Source organism: Somniosus microcephalus, chromosome 25 (genome assembly GCF_052327205.1).
Source record: "Somniosus microcephalus isolate GS21.2 chromosome 25, FLI_Smic_1.0, whole genome shotgun sequence".
Taxonomy (NCBI): Eukaryota; Metazoa; Chordata; class Chondrichthyes; order Squaliformes; family Somniosidae; genus Somniosus; species Somniosus microcephalus.
In genome coordinates this window covers 31,284,877-31,302,477 of record NC_141011.1, presented here as the reverse complement: position 1 = coordinate 31,302,477, position 17,601 = coordinate 31,284,877, and the positions used below count along the sequence as shown (strand labels likewise).

The window sequence follows — 17,601 nt, the reverse complement described above, 5'->3', positions numbered from 1 at the left end:
CCAGCTCCCAGAGGGAAAGATATTTTCCAAACTGGTGCACATCATATTGAGGGGGGGGGGGAACACAGATAGATAGAGAGCAAGAGTAAAGAGAAGAGAGCACAGGAGAAAGTGAGGGAAAAAGGTCGACAGAAAAAAGACGGGGTGGGGGGAGGGACGAAAGGGGGAGAGGCAGAAGTGGGCAATGGAATAAGGGCCAAGCTGGGGGAAAGAGGTTAGCAACAGAGGGTAGACACAGACGGAGGAGCGCATGGGGTGGAACACTAGAGGGAGAGAAGACGCACACCCGTGAGGGCAGATAGAGAGTGAGCATCCACCAGTGGCGGGGGTGATTGAAAGAGGAAAGAGTATCTGAGCTGTTTTGGAACATGCAACACTTTTAGCCATCTGATAGGATTCCTATGTTTTCAATCTCTGCAAATTCCAGTAATTAAGTTAGAATTATAGAATCTTACAGCACAGAAAGAGGTCATTCAGTCCGTCATGCCTGCGGGGGGTCTTAGAAAGAGCTGTCCCACTTAGTCCCACACCCCAGCCTTTTCTCCATAATCCTGCAAATTATTCCTCTTCAAGTGGATGTCCAATTGCCTTTTGAAAGTTCCGAGGAATCTGCTTCTACCACAGGTAGCGCGTTGCAGATCTTAACAACCCTCTGTGGGGAAAAGAAATTCTCATTCCCCTCTAGTCCTTTTGCCAATTATTTAAAATCTGTGACCTCTGGTTACCGACCCACTTGCCAGCGCACCATCATGGGTAATTATTGGAGCCGGGCTGAGTTATCTCTACATAAAGAGAAAGTGGACTACTTAAGACCAGAAGGGTCATGGCTCCATTACAGAAAGTATTGCCAGGCTATTTGAACAATAGTTTAAAAAGCCCCGACCTTAATAGTGCACCATTCCCACACGGCTGCAGTGTTTCAGCTGAGTTGCACTATGTGAGATATCATAGTGAACCACATTGTGTTAGGTAGACTAAGAACATATCATACATTATAAAATAACAGCAAGTGATTTAGTGGGCCAATAACGAGTTATAGTTTGGGTCCAGTAAACTGGAACCAGTACTGCAAGAGAGATGAGAAGGACTTGGGCAAGGATGCCTGTGATTTTACAAATTGGCTTCTCATTAAATCCCTTTTTCTACTGATCTATGGTTGCTATGCCACCCATAGCAGGAAACTATAATTCCAGTTTGTGCTATTTTAGTGAGAATGGAACCGATTACCTTACCTTTTAAATGTGATCAAATATATTCAATCATTCTACAGTACAAGAAAATCAATCACACACTCAACCCTAATTTACTGAGAATGGACCAAGTTCCTCAGGGGACACCACATACACACACTCTCCTCCAGCCAGTGATGCTCCACCCCAGCCTCCTCTCCCCTGCCCAGCACTATAATTTGCAGTTACGGCATTTCACTACAAAAAGCTTTATTGAAGAATTTCACACACAATTATCATTCATTAGAGTCAAGCATGCACAGTAATGAAAAAATCTTCTCAAATAATCTACAGAGCACTGCCAAAGTCTTTTGATTAACTGACTCGGGAAAAAAGTCTGTTGTAAACGTTTGGTTAAAATGGCAGCATCGTCAGTCAGTTATAAGACAGATGAGAAGTATTTACAGCAATTATTCACGTTCATTCCTTTAGTCGTAATGCACAATGCGTGAAAATACTCCAGTGGGTTCTTTGCCATCACCCAGTGCATCGAGGAAGCCTTCTTCTCTCCTTCGCTTTGCTAGCGCTGCTAGGGTCTTGAATGTCTTTGGTTCGTATATGGCCAGATCCGCGAGAACCTTCCTGTTTAGCACCACTTGGCTCTATCAAATATAAACAAGCATTTTAATTATCAAAAAGCATCTCAATTTTCAGAACCTTTTTTCTTGGCTTTAAGTCTCAGGCTGTAAATATCCAAAATGGCTTATTGGAATGGATTCATATGCCCTCCAGTCAAATAAACTGAAAATATTAGTTGATATATACTGTGGTAAACCACTGTTACCGTTCACTATTGTTACACTGTTGTTATCACTGTTTTTATCACTACACAAGGTTACCTCTTGCCACGCACGCTGTTATACCTAGGCATACCTCAGCTGACTCCGCCCATGGCTCCGCCTGCTTGCCCAGGTATAAAGGTGACCGCTTGGCTAGTATTCTTCCTTGTTGGAACCGATCACCCACGAGGGTGGGCTCTGTTATTTAGCCAATAAAAACCTATAGTTACTATCTTAACTCGTCGCTTTTCATGGAATGAATTGATAGGTATATCAATTTTATTGGCTAAATTTTGAAATGAGTGGATCGGAGCAGCCAAACGACCAGCCAAACGGCCAGCTACAACAGCCCCAGCAGCCGACCTGGCTGCGAGCCCTCCGACCGCCGTACCTTGATCTAAACCCACAGGCAGCGAATTCAGCCCTCGACTTCGAACACTGGCTGAGCTGTTTCGAATCCTACCTGGGAGCCTCCGGCGTGCCTCCGGAATCCAAACTAAGAGTCCTGACCGCCCAGGTGAGCCCTAAAGTATTTGCACTCATCCGAGACCTTGCTACATACGAGGACGCCCTCAACCTGCTAAAAGAGCAGTACCGGAGCCCAGTAAATTCAATGTATGCCAGACATCTCCTAAGATCCCGCTCGCAACAGCCAGGAGAGTCTGTAGATGAATTTTTATGGGCGCTACAAACACTCGGCAGGGACTGTGACTTTAAAGCTGTAACGGCTGCAGAAAATACTGAAGGAAATATCCGCGATGCCTTCGTGAAAGGCCTTCGGTCCGACTACTCACGGCAAAGACTGCTCGAATCAAAGGACCTCGAATTGAAAACAGCTGCAGCCCTCGCTCGCTCCCCGGAAGTGGCCCATCGGGACCTCGAGGTGTACTCCAGGTACAGTGCTGCGCGACCCTGGGACTTGGGCCCGACTCCGGCAGCAATACCCCTCGCATCGCCGCCCCTGGGACCTACTACGGCGTCGGTGTCCCGGAATCGATCGGGACCGCCACCCCCGGGACCTGTTGCGGCAGCGGACCTCCGCGATCGGGCCGCCAGCTGCTTCTTCTGTGGCCAGGCGAGACATCAAAGGGCGCGCTGCCCTGCAAGGAACGCGACCTGCTCCGGCTGCAAAAAGGCCACTTCGTAAACGCCTGCAGGGGGAAAGCCACAGACGCCAGCAGTGCCTCATGTGAGTTGTGGGGCGGCCATCTTTGATCAAGGCCACCGATGCCAGCATTGCCTCGTGAGTTGTGGGGGGTGGCCATCTTCTCCGCCATTTTGTCCAACTTCGTGGGGATCCGCGTCATGGTCACCGCCATTTTGTTCGCCGCACTCGGCCGCCGTTTTGTCTCCAGACCCGACCACCGCCTCACCTGCAGACTACAGCAGCTCACTCAGCCATACACTGGCCTCCGTCACGCTTGACCAAGCTCTCCCGCATCATCTGTCCAAGTCCATGATGGACATCGAAGTAAACGGCCACGCCACGACCTGCCTGTTCGACAGCGGAAGCACGGAGAGTTTTATTCACCCAGACACGGTGAGCTGCTACTCCCTCACTGTCCGGCCAACGCGCCATCGGATCTCGATGGCGGCGAAGTCCCATTCAACAGACATCAGCGGCTACTGTGTGGTGACCCTGTCGGTTAGGGGCACGGAATATAAAAACTTTAAACTTCTCGTCCTGCCCCAGCTCTGCGCTGCCGTCCTACTAGGGCTGGATTTCCAAAGCCACCTTCAAAGTGTCACTTTGGCTTACGGTGGATCCCTCCCCCCCCACTCACAGTCTGCAACCAGCAAAATTTAAACCGCCCGCCGCGTACCACCTGCGGCCTCTCCACCCTCAAAGTCCCGCCCCCTTCCTTGTTCGCTAACCTCACCCGTGACTGTAAACCCGTCGCTACCAAGAGCAGGCGGTACAGCGCCGGGGACAGAGCTTTTATTAGCTCTGGGGTGCAGCGACTCCTGAAGGAGGGCATCATCGAGGGGAGCACCAGCCCCTGGCGTGCCCAGGTCGTAGTCGTTAAGACCGGCGATAAACACCGCCTGGTCATCGACTACAGCCAAACCATAAACCGGTACACCCAGCTGGACGCATACCCCCTTCCCCGCATATCTGATATGGTCAACCAGATTGCACAGTACCGGGTATTCTCCACCATCGACCTCAAGTCGGCCTATCACCAACTCCCTATCCGCCCTGAGGACCGCCAGTATACCGCCTTCGAGGCGAATGGCCGCCTCTACCACTTCCTTAGGGTTCCCTTCGGCGTCACCAACGGGGTTTCGGTCTTCCAAAGGGAGATGGACCGGATGGTTGACCAGAACGCGCTGCAGGCCACGTTCCCTTATCTAGATAACGTCACCATCTGCGGCCGCGACCAGCAGGACCACGATGTTAATCTGGAGAAATTCCTCCGTACGGCCCAACGGCTGAACCTCACTTACAATAAGGAGAAATGTGTGTTTAACACCTCGCGCCTTGCCATCCTCGGCTGCGTAGTAGAGAACGGAGTCATCGGCCCCGACCCCGAAAGAATGCGCCCCCTCATGGAGCTTCCCCTCCCCCACTGTCCAAAGGCGCTGAAGAGAACCCTGGGGCTCTTCGCTTACTATGCCCAATGGGTGCCCAATTATGCGGACAAAGCCAGACCCCTCATGAAGTCCACCTCCTTCCCCCTGACAGCAGAAGCAGGCGCAGCCTTCTCCCTCATAAAAAGGAGACATTGCGAAGGCCACAATGCACGCAGTGGATGAGTCCATCCCTTTCCAAGTGGAAAGCGATGCATCCGACTTCGCCCTAGCTGCAACCCTTAACCAGGCGGGGAGACCTGTGGCCTTCTTCTCAAGGACCCTCCAGGGTCCTGAGATCCGACACTCTTCTGTCGAGAAGGAGGCCCAGGCGATTGTGGAGGCGGTACGACGCTGGAGGCATTACCTGGCAGGCAAACGATTTACCCTCCTCACCGACCAGCGTTCGGTTGCTTTTATGTTTAATAACAAGCTGAAGGGCAAAATCAAGAACGACAAGATCTTGAGGTGGAGAATTGAGCTCTCCACCTACGATTACGATATCTTGTACCGGCCTGGTAAACTCAACGACCCCCCAGATGCTCTATCACGAAGTACATGCGCCAACACGCAAGTTGATAGACTGCGGACCCTCCACAACGACCTCTGCCACCCCGGGGTCACCAGACTTTACCACTTCATTAAGGCCCGCAACCTGCCCTACTCCACCGGAGGAGGTCAGGACCATGACCAGGAACTGCCAAACCTGTGCCGAATGCAAACCGCATTTCTATAGGCCGGACAGAGCAAGCCTGATCAAGGCCACCCGCCCCTTCGAGCGCTTGAGCATCGATTTTAAGGGGCCCCTCCCGTCCTCTGACCGTAATGTGTACTTCCTCAACATTATTGACGAGTACTCCCGTTTCCCCTTTGCCATCCCCTGCCCAGACATGACCAGTACCACGGTCATCAAATGCCTGAACGACCTCTTCGCCTTGTTCGGGTTCCCGAACTATATACATAGCGACCGGGGCGCATCCTTCATGAGCGAGGAACTTCGCCAGTTTCTGCTCGCGAGAGGTATTGCTGCGAGCAGGACCACCAGCTACAACCCCCTGGGGAACGGCCAGGTGGAAAGAGAAAACGCGACAGTTTGGAAGGCCGTCCTCTTAGCCCTAAAGTCTAAGGGCCTCCCAACCTCTCGCTGGCAGGAAGTCCTCCCGGCAGCGCTCCACTCCATCCGGTCACTGCTTTGCACTGCCATTAACGCCACCCCCCAATGAACGAATGTTTGTTTTCCCCAGGAAGTCGACTACAGGAACCTCGCTACCAACATGGCTGACTTCTCCGGGGCCCGTCCTGCTGCGGAAGCACGTGAGGACCCATAAAATGGACCCCCTGGTCGAGAGGGTGGACCTCCTGCACGCCAACCCCCAGTACGCCTATGTGGCATACCCAGACGGGCGGGAGGACACTGTCTCCTTGCGAGACTCGCACCCTCGGGCACCCCTGAGATACCACCGTTACCCCCCACCACTCCCCCAAATCCAGCTCCTGTAGATGGCATGCCGGAACCCCAGGAGCCTTCGTCGACCACGCAGACACCAGCATTAACATCGGATACTGCAACACTGCCAACGCGCCGATCAGAAAGGCTTACGAGGCCTCCTGAGAGACTGACATACACGAACTGGTAGTACACTTCACCCTGCCAGACTCAATTTTAAACAAGGGGTGAATGTGGTAAACCACTGTTACCGTTCACTATTGTTACACTGTTGTTATCACTGTTTACACTGTTGTTATCACTACACACACTGTCGTTATCACTACACAAGGTTACCTCTTGCCACGCACGCTGTTATACCTAGGCATACCTCAGCTGACTCCGCTCATGGCTCCGCCTGCTTGCCCAGGTATAAAGGTGACCGCTTGGCTAGTATTCTTCCTTGTTGGAACCGATCACCCACGAGGGTGGGCTCTTATTTAGCCAATAAAAACCTATAGTTACTATCTTAACTCATCGCTTTTCATGGAATGAATTGATAGGTATATCATATACGTATTAAACAAACATGCGGAGTGGATTGCAACATTCTACAACAACAACAACTTGCCTTAACGTAGTAAAACATCTCAAGGTGCTTCACAGGAGCGTTATAATACAAACCGACATCGAGCCACATAGGCGATATCAGGGCAACGAGGGTCAACTTGATCCAGAAACTGGCCGGATCCACATGGGGAGCAGACGCTCAAACCCTCCGCACGGCAGCACTCGCCCTGGTGTACTCTACAGCGGAGTACTGCTCTCCGGCATCAAGTCCGCATGTCAAATCCGTTGATGTCCAGCTGAATTCTACTATAATCAGTACATTTTTATCGACACCAACACCTTGGCTGCCCGTGCTTGCAAACATCGCCCCACCACACCTACGCTGCGAATATGCAGTCTCCAGAGATTACAACCGTGACACCAGCAAAGACATGCCAACCCAGGCTGACTTGAACAACCTACCACCAACCCGTCTCAAATCTAGAAGGCCATTTTGGACCGTCACTGAAGCCCTTCAGCGATCTCCCCTCAGCCTTGATGACCGATGGCGAAATGCTTGGACGAACTGTGACATACTGAATGGATTCCTTATAGAGGACCCCCCAGTACAACCTGAAAGATCAAACCTTCCTCGCAAACAGCGGACAACCATCAACCGCCTCAGAACCGGTCATGGTAGATGCTGCCACCTTCTCCATAGATGGAAGATTAAAGCATCCCCATCATGCAGCTGTGGAGCTCCTAATCAGACCCTGGAGCATATCATTGAGCACTGCCCTCAGAGGAAATTCACAGGCAGCCTACAAGGTCTCCACGCTGTTACACCGGAAGCTTTGTCCTGGATATCTGACTTAGACATTGACATCTGATTTGCTTTGCTACCACCATACGAAAGAAGAGGGCAGATGAAAAGAGGTAGGTTTTAAGGAGCATCCTAAAGGAGGAAAGAGAGGTTGAGAGGCCAAGAGGTTTAGGGAGGGAATTCCAGAGCTTAGGGCCTTGGCAGCTGAAGGCACGGCCACCAATGGTTGAGCGATTAAAATCAGGGATGCTCAAGAGGCCAGAATTAGAGAAGCGCAGATATCTCAGAGGGTTTGGGGCTGGAGGAGATTAGAGATAGGGAGAGGTAAGCAAGGCCATGGAGGGATTTGAAAACGAGGAGAATTTTGAAATTGAGGCGTTGCTTAACCAGGAGCCAATGTAGGTCAGCGAGCACAGGGGTGATGGGTGAACGAGACTTGGTGCGAGTTAGGACACGGACAGCCGAGTTTTGGATGGCCTCAAGTTTCTGGAGAGTAGAAAATGCCAGGAGTGCGTTGGAATAGTCAAGTCTAGAGGCTTTCTATTTTAAAATGCCTAGAAAACTGCTGTGTCAAGCTTAGTCAAAGCCCAACTTCTGCCCTGCTCATAATATTGGAAAGCTGCCAATGGAGCCCCGAACCTGGCCCGACTGCAGATTTCTCGGAGCTGCACTTCCGCTTCGGCATCCATTACCTGGAGATGGCTTGCTGTACTTTGGGCCTCCACAGGACTTTCTGTGGACTATGCCTTGGGCAACTTAATATTTATATTTGTTCGCATTAACTCAACTGTAGACCCCCCCAAACCCAAGAAACTTATCCCATCCCAAGAGGCCTAGTAGCCCATCTGTTCCAAGTGTTGCTCTATAACCAACTGGCAGAAGCCAGAGAGGGAACTGAAATAATTCATCTGTGGGCCAGATTTTAATCTTGATTTCCAAACCGAGACTGGGAATTTCTCATATGCACACCCGCTATGGCACCAGGCTTCAAAAATCTGTAATGTTGATGGCACCCAGCGTGACCTGGGATTTTACAGAAATATACAAAACAAGTCACGCAATAGCAAAATACTGCGGATACTGGAAATCTGAAACATCACCAGAAAATGCTGGAAACACTCAGCAGGTCAGGCAGCATCCGTGGAGAAAGAAAAACAGAGTTAACGTTTCAGGTCAATGACGAAGGGTCATCGAGTTACGTTAACTCGGTTTCTCTCTCCACAATGCTGCCTGACCTGCTGAGTGTTTCCAGCATTTTCTGTTGTTATTTCAAAATAAGTCATGGTTCCCTAGTGTAAAGTTATAATTTTCCTACACCCTGTCGATTTCACGTGACAGGAAGATGAACTACTAGGAATAGACATTGTATTTACATAGTCCCAATACACGCTGAAGCACGTCACAGCAAGTTAATGACTTTATTTGGAAGTGTACTCCCTGTTGCTAGGTAAATAACCATTGCCGCAATTCACATACAGCAAGGTCCCAAAACAGCAAATTAGATAAACGACCAGTTAATCTGTTTTAGTGGGGTTGTTTGAAGGGTGGGTGGGTGATGGCAGGACACTGGGAGAACTCCCATGTTCTTCTGCGGATCGTGTCATGGGATCTTTTAGTCCACCAGCGGTCAGATGGGGCCTCTGTCTAACACCTCATGCGAAAGACAGCACCCTCTGACACAACCTCACTGAAAAGACAGCCTAGATTAGGTGTTCAAGTCCTAAAGTGGGGCTCGAATCCACCTCCTTCTGACTCGGAGGGGACTGCTAACAACCAAGCCAAACTTAATGCACAGGTCAAGAGAATCCCTCACAGCATAGTGAAATTTAAATAGTTTGCTCTTTGGAATTTGATAAAGGCAGTCAAGTCCATTGAAATATTTATACATCGCACCCTCACCTTAACTAGGTTACTGATCAGCGTAGGATACTTCAGTCCATGCTCACGGGAAGCTGCTGCTATCCTGCTGATCCAAAGCTGAAACAAAACAAAGCATTCATGTTCTTCTTCCAACCAGGACCTTTATTATAAGCACAGGCTGTTTAGGGCAGGTAGATTCTATGGAAGTAGAGGTGTTGAATCACCTCCTTCATTTGTACTTGTCTTTATGATTTAAGATGCAGTGTATCCTTAATGTGGGTTTGGGTTCATCCGGGTTCAGTTTATATATAGTTCAATCCTTCAGGTTGGTAAACACCAAAGTAAACACATTAGAACAGGGCAGCTACATACATCATTTATTGCATATAGATGCAGAATAAAGTCAATGGGGCAGCCTTGTGCCACAGATTGATGGGATACACAAAAATAGCTTGCACATTCTGGGAAGATCTAGAGTAGATTATACATATACCAGGAGAGTTAAGAGACAAAAACGAATGGCTGGGTCATTCCAGGACTGTCTCCACATCTTCCGACAGTGGTTACTGAAAGGCTTTCAGCAAGTCATCTACTTTAGCATCTTAGCCATTAAGTATGTGGCACGCAGCTGACTGCCACGAGGACACAAAATCACCCACACTCTCAAAACAGAGAATAACCAGGAACTCTGTTTAACAGCTACCTGGTTAGGAAAAGTGACAACTGTGGGGCACTCATTTCAACTAGTCGGCTGTTTTAGTATTAGTTATTTTATGAAGCCGGAACAGTATTTCAGTAGTGTGAACAGTTCCTGCCCAGTTACTGTTCCGGGGAACATATAGAGCACTAACCCTGAAGGATTAACTACATGAGCAGAAACCCTATATTATAGCTACATTTCATCATAAAATCACAAAAAAAATATAGATGAGGGTGACCACTCGACCCATCAAGCTCGTTCTGCACAGAAGCCTTGCATTTAACCATTGTACCATCCAATTGCTTCTTGAATGTATCAATTGACCTATCCCGAGATCATTCCCAATCCTACAGATGCACAAAATCTCTGCCATTCAAATCCCCCAATTTCACTGTTTAAAAGTTTTGTTTTCTGCAGTTTCTCGCCAATCCCTGGTTATCCTGACTGACTGACCATCCCTCTCTGGAATAACCATTGCTGGATTACAATGGCTAGCCCAAGCCATTCTACAGTCCACTGTATTGCTGGATACCCTGCCCAGTCCGCACGTCACCATAACTTTGGCTATTGGTAGATATCCTGCCCACCTCCAGGGCTCCAAGTGTCTCTGGCTATTACTGGGTATCCTGCCCCATCGCACCACGCTATAATCCTGCAGCCCCCACAAGCACTGGGTGCGCCACTCAGTCGACCTCTCTCACGCCATGACCTCGACAATGGTTAGACCTCCTGCCCAGCTCTACTGCTCGGTATCCTACCCGACCCACACCACACCACATTATACGCCCCCAGGGTTACTGCTCAATATCCTGCCTACCTCGCACGTTTCTCTATAATCCCGAGCCATTGCTGCATCACCTGCCAGGTCTGTGCCACCCTATAACCCCCAGCTATTGCCAGATATCCTGCCTGGTCTGTGCCACCCTATAACCCCCAGCTATTGCCAGATATCCTGCCTGGTCTGTGCCACCCTATAACCCCCAGCTATTGCCAGATATCCTGCCTGGTCTGTGCCACCCTATAACCCCCAGCTATTGCCAGATATCCTGCCTGGTCTATGCCACCCTATAACCCCCACCTATTACTGCATCCCCTGCCAGGTCTATGCCACCCTATAACCCCCACCTATTACTGCATCCCCTGCCTGGTCTGTGCCACCCTATAACCCCCAGCTGTTGGGATATTTCTCTTTTTTATACCGTCCTCATGTTCCGCTTCTTGGTTTTCTTGGCTTTGGTGGAGTAGAGGAACGCTCTCCGCACGGACCGCACCGCCAGGCTATAGCATCGGTTCTTCCTGCCTCGGAAATGCTGCGAAAACGTGGGGGGGGGGGGGGGGGGGGGGGGAATAAAATAAAAATCACATGAGAATCAGCCCGTTCACACAGGGAGCGGCCCACCCGAGCCCGGGGATCCGGCAGCGGGCCAGGCCTGGAGCTCATCCGCTCGCATTAAATCCCCAACCCGGAGTCTGCTCGACCCCAGCCCAGGTCAGCAGCAGACTGGGCTGCGGCCCGAAGGTGGTCCGGTCAGGCCGGGCCTGAGTGTCAAGAGACAGACCCTCCCTCCCTCTCCCCCCGGGGCCTCAAGCCTCACCCGTGCGTGCTGCAGCACCTCCCGGACCCGCCAGTAGCGGTCGGGCCCGCGGCTCCGGATCCAGCGGGACAGCGAGAGGAAAACCATCAGCGTCGACTTGCGCTCCGATCACTGACCGTCCGCCCGCGTGTGTCGGAGGCTCGGCCCGGATCCCGGGGCGGTGCTCGATACCCCGGCCTTACAGGCTCGGTTCCCCCTTCCCTTACACCGAGTATATCACAGACTAGGCCAGGCGCGGTCCGGGGCGCTGGGTAGTGCCGGCGGCCAGAGGCGGTGCTCGCTGCCCGGGGCCCCGCTCTGTGCTTGCTCAGACACCGGGCGGCGCCTGCGCACTGCGCTCTCCTCGGGTGGGTGGGGCCTGGGTCAAAGTCTCAATGACAGAAACGTCATGTATCTGTTTGCAACCTGTGCCTCTTTGCTACAGTCTAATATCTCCAGGCAGCTGATTGACTCCTTTTAAAAAAAACTTGCATTTACAGAATCATAGAATGGTTGCAGCACAGAAGGAGGCCATTCGGCCCGTCGAGCCCGTGCCGGCTCTATTCAAGAGCAATTCAGCTAGTCCCACTCCCGGGCCCTTTCTCCATAGCCCTGCAAATTTGTTTTTCTTCAGGTACTTAATCCAATTCCATTTTGAAAGCCACGATTGAATCTGCCTCCACCACCCTTTCATGCAGTCCTGGAGATGGAGCACGCGGTGTTCGCCGGCACACTCGAGGCCTTTCGAGACCGGTGGGCGCCGCGGGGATTGGAGTGCATCATCACCCTGGCAAACCAAATTTGAATTTAATTTGATAGCAAAATACTGCAGATGCTGGAAATCCGAAATAACAACAGAAATTGCTGGAAAAACTCAGCAGGACCTGCTGAGTTTTTCCAGCAATTTCTGTTGTTATTTTGAATTTAATTTGTTAGGTTTTATTTAAAGTTTTATTAAGTTACAGTTAATTTACAGTTAATTTGGTTCAATAAAAAGAGGACCCTTTCAGGCAGTGCATTCCAGATCCTAACCACTCGCTGCGTAAAAAAGTTTTTCCTCATGTCGCCTTTGGTTCTTTTGCTAATCACCTTAAATCTGTGTCCTCTGGTTCTCGATCCTTCCGCCAATGGGAACAGTTTCTCTCTATCGACTCTGTCTAGACCCCTCATGATTTTGAACACCTCTATCAAATTTCCTCTCAACCTTCTCTGCTCTAAGGAGAACAACCCTAGCTTCTCCAGTCTATCCACGTAACTGAAGTCCCTCATCCCTGGAACAATTCTCGTAAATCTTTTCTGCACCCTCTCTAAGGCCTTCACATCCTTCCTAAAGTGCGGTGCCCAGAATACTCCAGTTGAGGCCGAACCAGTGTTTTATAAAGGTTCATCATAACTTCCTTGCTTTTGTACTCTATGGTCCCGATTTTCGGCTTGTGTGGGAAATGGTCGGATTTCCCCGAATGTGGGGTTTCTGACACACATAAAAAAGTGTCAGCCAGCCCCACACAATTTTCCCTCAATTGGCCAATTAATTCCCAGCATGTGGGAAGCCTTGCTAATTGTCTAAATCGAGTCAGAAATCCCCACAGTATGATGTCATCATTCGTGGTGTTTTCAAGGTCCATGGCAAGCACTGCATCCTCTGAAGGCTTCCAAATGAACCATACAGGATGGCAGAGGAGCCTGCAGCAGCTGTGGCCAGTGCCAGACCCCGAGCTGCCTTCAAATTCGACGAGGCTTCACTGCAGGCATTATTGGATGGGGTTAGGGCCCACAGGGAGGTCCTCTTCCCTTGGTCAGGGAGGAAGAGGCCTCCCACTGAGACCAATGCTGCATGGATGCAGGTGTCAGCAGATGCCAACTCGCTGGGAGTCACCAGAGGAACCTTGGCATTACATCTGTAACTCCTTCCTTTACTCCCCCACAGTACCATCCAGAGCCCCCGTCCTCACTGTGGAGGAGGAAGAGGCTGTGCAGCCAGACTCCTCAGAGGAAGCTCCAACCTCTGAGGGTGCAGCGTCAGCAGAAGTAAGCGCACCCAGCACCAGCGCAGACACTCACACCTCGGGGGGACCTTTGGGACATAGAGTAGTGTTGTCACCTGGTGTTTCACAGCTGACAAGTGAGCCTCAGCAGATTCTGGAGACAGGGACAGCAGTGGAGAGTCCTCGTTGGAGGGCGCAGGGCTCTGCCAGCTCAGCTCAGCTGCGCTGCATCTCGACCGTCTGCCTCTGGGTCCATCCGCAAGAGAAGAGGTGATGGATCTCCATGCACAGATGCAGGAGTCTCTGGCAGGTTTTGTCTCCAGGGTGTGGAGCAAATGGAGGAGTCCATAGCGACCATGAGCAGAGCCTTTGTGGAGTCATTGGTGCATGAACGCAGCACCATGGAAAGGTTGGCAACCTCCATGGAGGAGATAACTCGCCAGCATACGGAAAACATGGTGAGTGCTCATAAGAGAATGACATCTCTTGAGGAGCGTTGGCCATCTATTGAACAGAGAAACCAGATCTTCATGGAAGTCCTTCTGAGTAGGACTGCCAGTGCAGAAACGGGTCCCACTGGCCCCCTAAAGCGCAGCAAGGTGCTCTCAAGCCACTTCCAAGCGCTGGCCCCTTCTGGCTTGTGCAGCTTCAGGTGAGTGAGCAGCAGCCTGGTGCTCCTGGTAATCATCCTGCTGTTCCTGGTTCTGCTGCTGCCACCTCTGCTGTTGGAGATCCTCTAATGCCAGGAAGGGAAGGTGCCAAAGGCCTCCCATGCTTCTAGCAGATGCCTCGGTTGAGGAGGTCCTGAGTTAGGGTGGTGAGAGGGGCTTCCCAGGAGCTCACACTGAAGAAGTGTGTGAGGCTCCAACTTTCTGCAGCTGCTCCTAAGGCTTCAAATAGTTCCCCCAAGCCTTGATCAACAAGATCCTGCAGCCTGCAAATGCTGCCTCTTTAAATCTCTTCAGCCCTCAGCGACCTACTGCTGCAAGCAAGCAAGCCAGCTGTTTTCACGCCAGCTCTCATCGGCGGGGTTCCCCGCAGGCGGGTTTCAGGTGGGGAAAGCCCTAAAGTCGCAACGGCACGGGAAAATCGTCCTTAACAAGGTGATCATTGGTGATTAGTGTGCCGACGAGCAGTCCCGCCAGCGGCGGGCAGGACGGAAGCGGGGCGCGTGGAAACAGCGGTCCGAAAGTCGGACGGGGCGGGGAATCAGGCGGGGGGGGGGTCCCGACCCGCTTTTTCCACGATTTTCGGACCACGGCCGCATGAAAAGCCGCCCGACAGCTGCCCGAAAATCGGGGCCTATGCCTCTATTTATGAAGCCCAGAATCCCATATGCTTTTATAACCACTTTTTCAACCTGCCCTGCCACCTTCAATGATTTGTGCACATATACCCCCAGGTCTCTTTGTTCATGCACCCCCTTTCGGATTGTATCCTTTAGTTTATTTTGCCTCTCCTCATTCTTCCTACCAAAATGTATCACTTAGCACTTTTCTGCATTAAATTTCATCTGCCATGTGTCTGCCCATTCCACCAGCCTGTCTATGTCCTCCTGAAGTCTGTCACTATCCTCACTGTTCATTGTTCCTCACTGTGCTCAATGTATCTGTTTGCAATCTCTGCTTCTTAACTACAGTCTAAACAGCAACGACAACTTGTATTTATATGGCACCTTTAATGTAGTAAAACGTCCCAAGGTGCTTCACAGGAGTGTTATAAAACAACATTTGATACTAAGCCACATAAGGAGATATTAGGGCAGATCAAATAGGTAGGTTTAAGGAGCATCTTAAAGGATGAAAGAGGGGTAGCGAGGCAGAGAGGTTTAGGAAGGGAATTTCAGAACTTGGGGCCTAGGCAGCTGAAGGCACAGCCACCAATGGTTGAGCGATTAAAATCAGAAATGCTCAAGAGGCCATAATTGAAGGAGTGCTGATATCTCATGGGCTTGTGGGGCTGGAGGACATTACAGAGATAGGGAGGGATGAGGCCATGGAGGGATCTGAAAAAAAAGTAAGACTTGCATTTATATAGCACCTTTCATGACCACTGGATGTCCCAAAGCACTTTACAGCCAATCAAGTACTATTTGAAGTGTTGTCACTGTTGTAATGTAGGAAATGCAACAGCCAATTTGTGCGCAGCAAGCTCCCACAAACAGCAGTGTGATAATGACCAGATAATCTGTTTTAGTGATGTTGATTGAGAGATTACTATTGGCCATTGTCCTGGGGATATCAGAAAAAAAGGCTTGCATTTATATAGCTCCTGGAATGTATCACATGCCACCATGCAATTCTTCTCTCTTCGAAAGCAGATTGGATACATGCTATTACCAAACCAAGTCTTTGGTTTTATTTTCATAAGGCAGATGAATGAACAGTAAGCAGTATTGCACAATGAAATATATATTTCTCTACCCACCTCAATAAATGAAATAATAAAGACACCACTTGCTTTCTCTCTAAATATAGACCTAAAATGGAAATTTACTTACCATAGCTGCTGTCTGGCCTAGTTCTCTTTTAAACAGCGCAGAATTTTCTAAAACATATAAAAGACTTGCATTTATATAGCGCCTTTCACGACCACTGGACGTCCCAAAGCCCTTTACAGCCGATCAAGTACTTTTTTTGAAATGTAGGAAACGCAGCAGCCAATTTGCGCACAGCAAGCTCCCATAAACAGCGATGTGGTAATAACCAGGTATTGGTTTTTAGCGATGTTGATTGAGTGATAAATATCGGCCAGGACGCTGGGGATAACTCCCCCTGCTCTTCTTCGAAATTGTACCATGGGATCTTTTACGTCCACCCGAGAGGGCAGACTGGACCTCGGTTTAATGTCTCATCTGAAAGACGGCGCCTCTGACAGTGCAGCACTCTCTCAGTACTACACAGGAGTGTCAGCCTAGATTTTTGTGCTCAAGTCCCTAAAAAAATCTAGGATGACACTCCAGTGCAGTAGTAAAGGCGTTTGGAATGTGATGTATTTGTTTGAAATCTCTGCCTCTTTCTTTGCTGCAGTCTAAGTGACTAGGCGAGGGGTTTTATAACCAGATTCCTCGCTGCTTGACTTTTTAGCACACAATAAGCTACTTGCACCATTTTTTAATCTCCAGGCAGGTTTTTGACTCCTTTTTAAAAGTACGCACTCATACAATTAGGTGCAGAGTCAACCAGGTACAGTTAAAGCTTTTTATTGGTTTGGTTGAGGTCAGACCACCGCTGTCAGGTACAGTGAGCATTCGGTTTAGAAAATAAGCATTTGTTGCAGTAAACCAAAAGTCACTGATATATAATAAAATCGACTTTTACTGGACTCTTTACACTATTTAAAGCACTCGTATCAGGCTTTGTTTTCCTATTTTAACTGTTTTTCTTTCAGGTTTAAACAATATACTGCCTTAATGTTCCTACTATGATTTCTCTATGATTAGGTATTGAAGTGTTTTACTTTTCACATTATATTTCAACTTCAACGGTACAATCAAGGTGAGAAAGCTTTATATCAAATTAGTTTAATAAAAGTTGAGCATTTACTTTAGTGCAAGAACAGTGAACAAGAACAACAGCTTGTATTTATACAGCGCCTTTAACGTAGTAAACCGCCCCAAGGCGCTTCACAGGAGCGTTATCAAACAAAATTTGACACCGAGCCACATAAGGAGATATTAGGGCAGATGAAAAGAGGAGGTTTTTAAGGAGCATCTTAAAGGAGGAATGTGAGGCAGAGAGGTTTAGGCAGGGAATTCCAGAGCTTGGGGCCTCGGCAGCTGAAGGCACGGCCACCAATGGTGGAGCGATTACAATCAGGGATCCTCAAGAGGGCAGAATTAGAGGCGCGCAGATATCTCGGGGGGTTGTGGGTCTGGAGGAGATTACAATGATAGGGAGGGGCGAGGCCATGGAGAGAATTTTTAAAACGAGGCATTGCTTAACCGGGAGCCAATGCAGGTCAGCGAGCATAGGGGTGATGGGTGAACGGGTCTTGGTGCGAGTTAGGACTCTGGAAGCAGAGTTTTGGATGACCTCAAGTTTATGTAGGGTAGAACATGGCAGGCAGGCCAGGAGTGCATTGGAATGGTCCAGTCTAGAGGTAA

General features: G+C 49.7%; 1 protein-coding gene across 1 annotated transcript; it reads right to left on the bottom strand.

Annotated features, from left to right (window-relative positions):
* Positions 1 to 1,422: 1,422 nt before the first annotated feature.
* mrpl20 (mitochondrial ribosomal protein L20) lies at positions 1,423 to 11,925 on the bottom strand. Its single transcript, XM_085967090.1, has 4 exons — positions 11,533 to 11,925; positions 11,137 to 11,247; positions 9,277 to 9,354; positions 1,423 to 1,831 (listed from the first exon to the last, which is right to left on the bottom strand). The coding sequence occupies exons 1-4, from the start codon at positions 11,617 to 11,619 to the stop codon at positions 1,658 to 1,660; spliced, it is 450 nt and encodes a 149-aa protein (XP_085823216.1). The 5' UTR covers positions 11,620 to 11,925; the 3' UTR covers positions 1,423 to 1,657.
* Between the last annotated feature and the right edge of the window lie 5,676 nt (positions 11,926 to 17,601).

What these genes read in the sequence shown, in the direction of transcription:
- mrpl20 (XM_085967090.1), bottom strand. Translation starts at nt 11,619, where the DNA reads ATGGTTTTCCTCTCGCTGTCCCGCTGGATCCGGAGCCGCGGGCCCGAC. An exon ending in AGGTGCTGCAGCACGCACGG is followed by an intron (nt 11,248 to 11,532) that starts GTGAGGCTTGAG and finishes ACGTTTTCGCAG; the next exon opens with CATTTCCGAGGCAGGAAGAA. An exon ending in AGAAGCGGAACATGAGGACG is followed by an intron (nt 9,355 to 11,136) that starts GTATAAAAAAGA and finishes GTTTTGTTTCAG; the next exon opens with CTTTGGATCAGCAGGATAGC.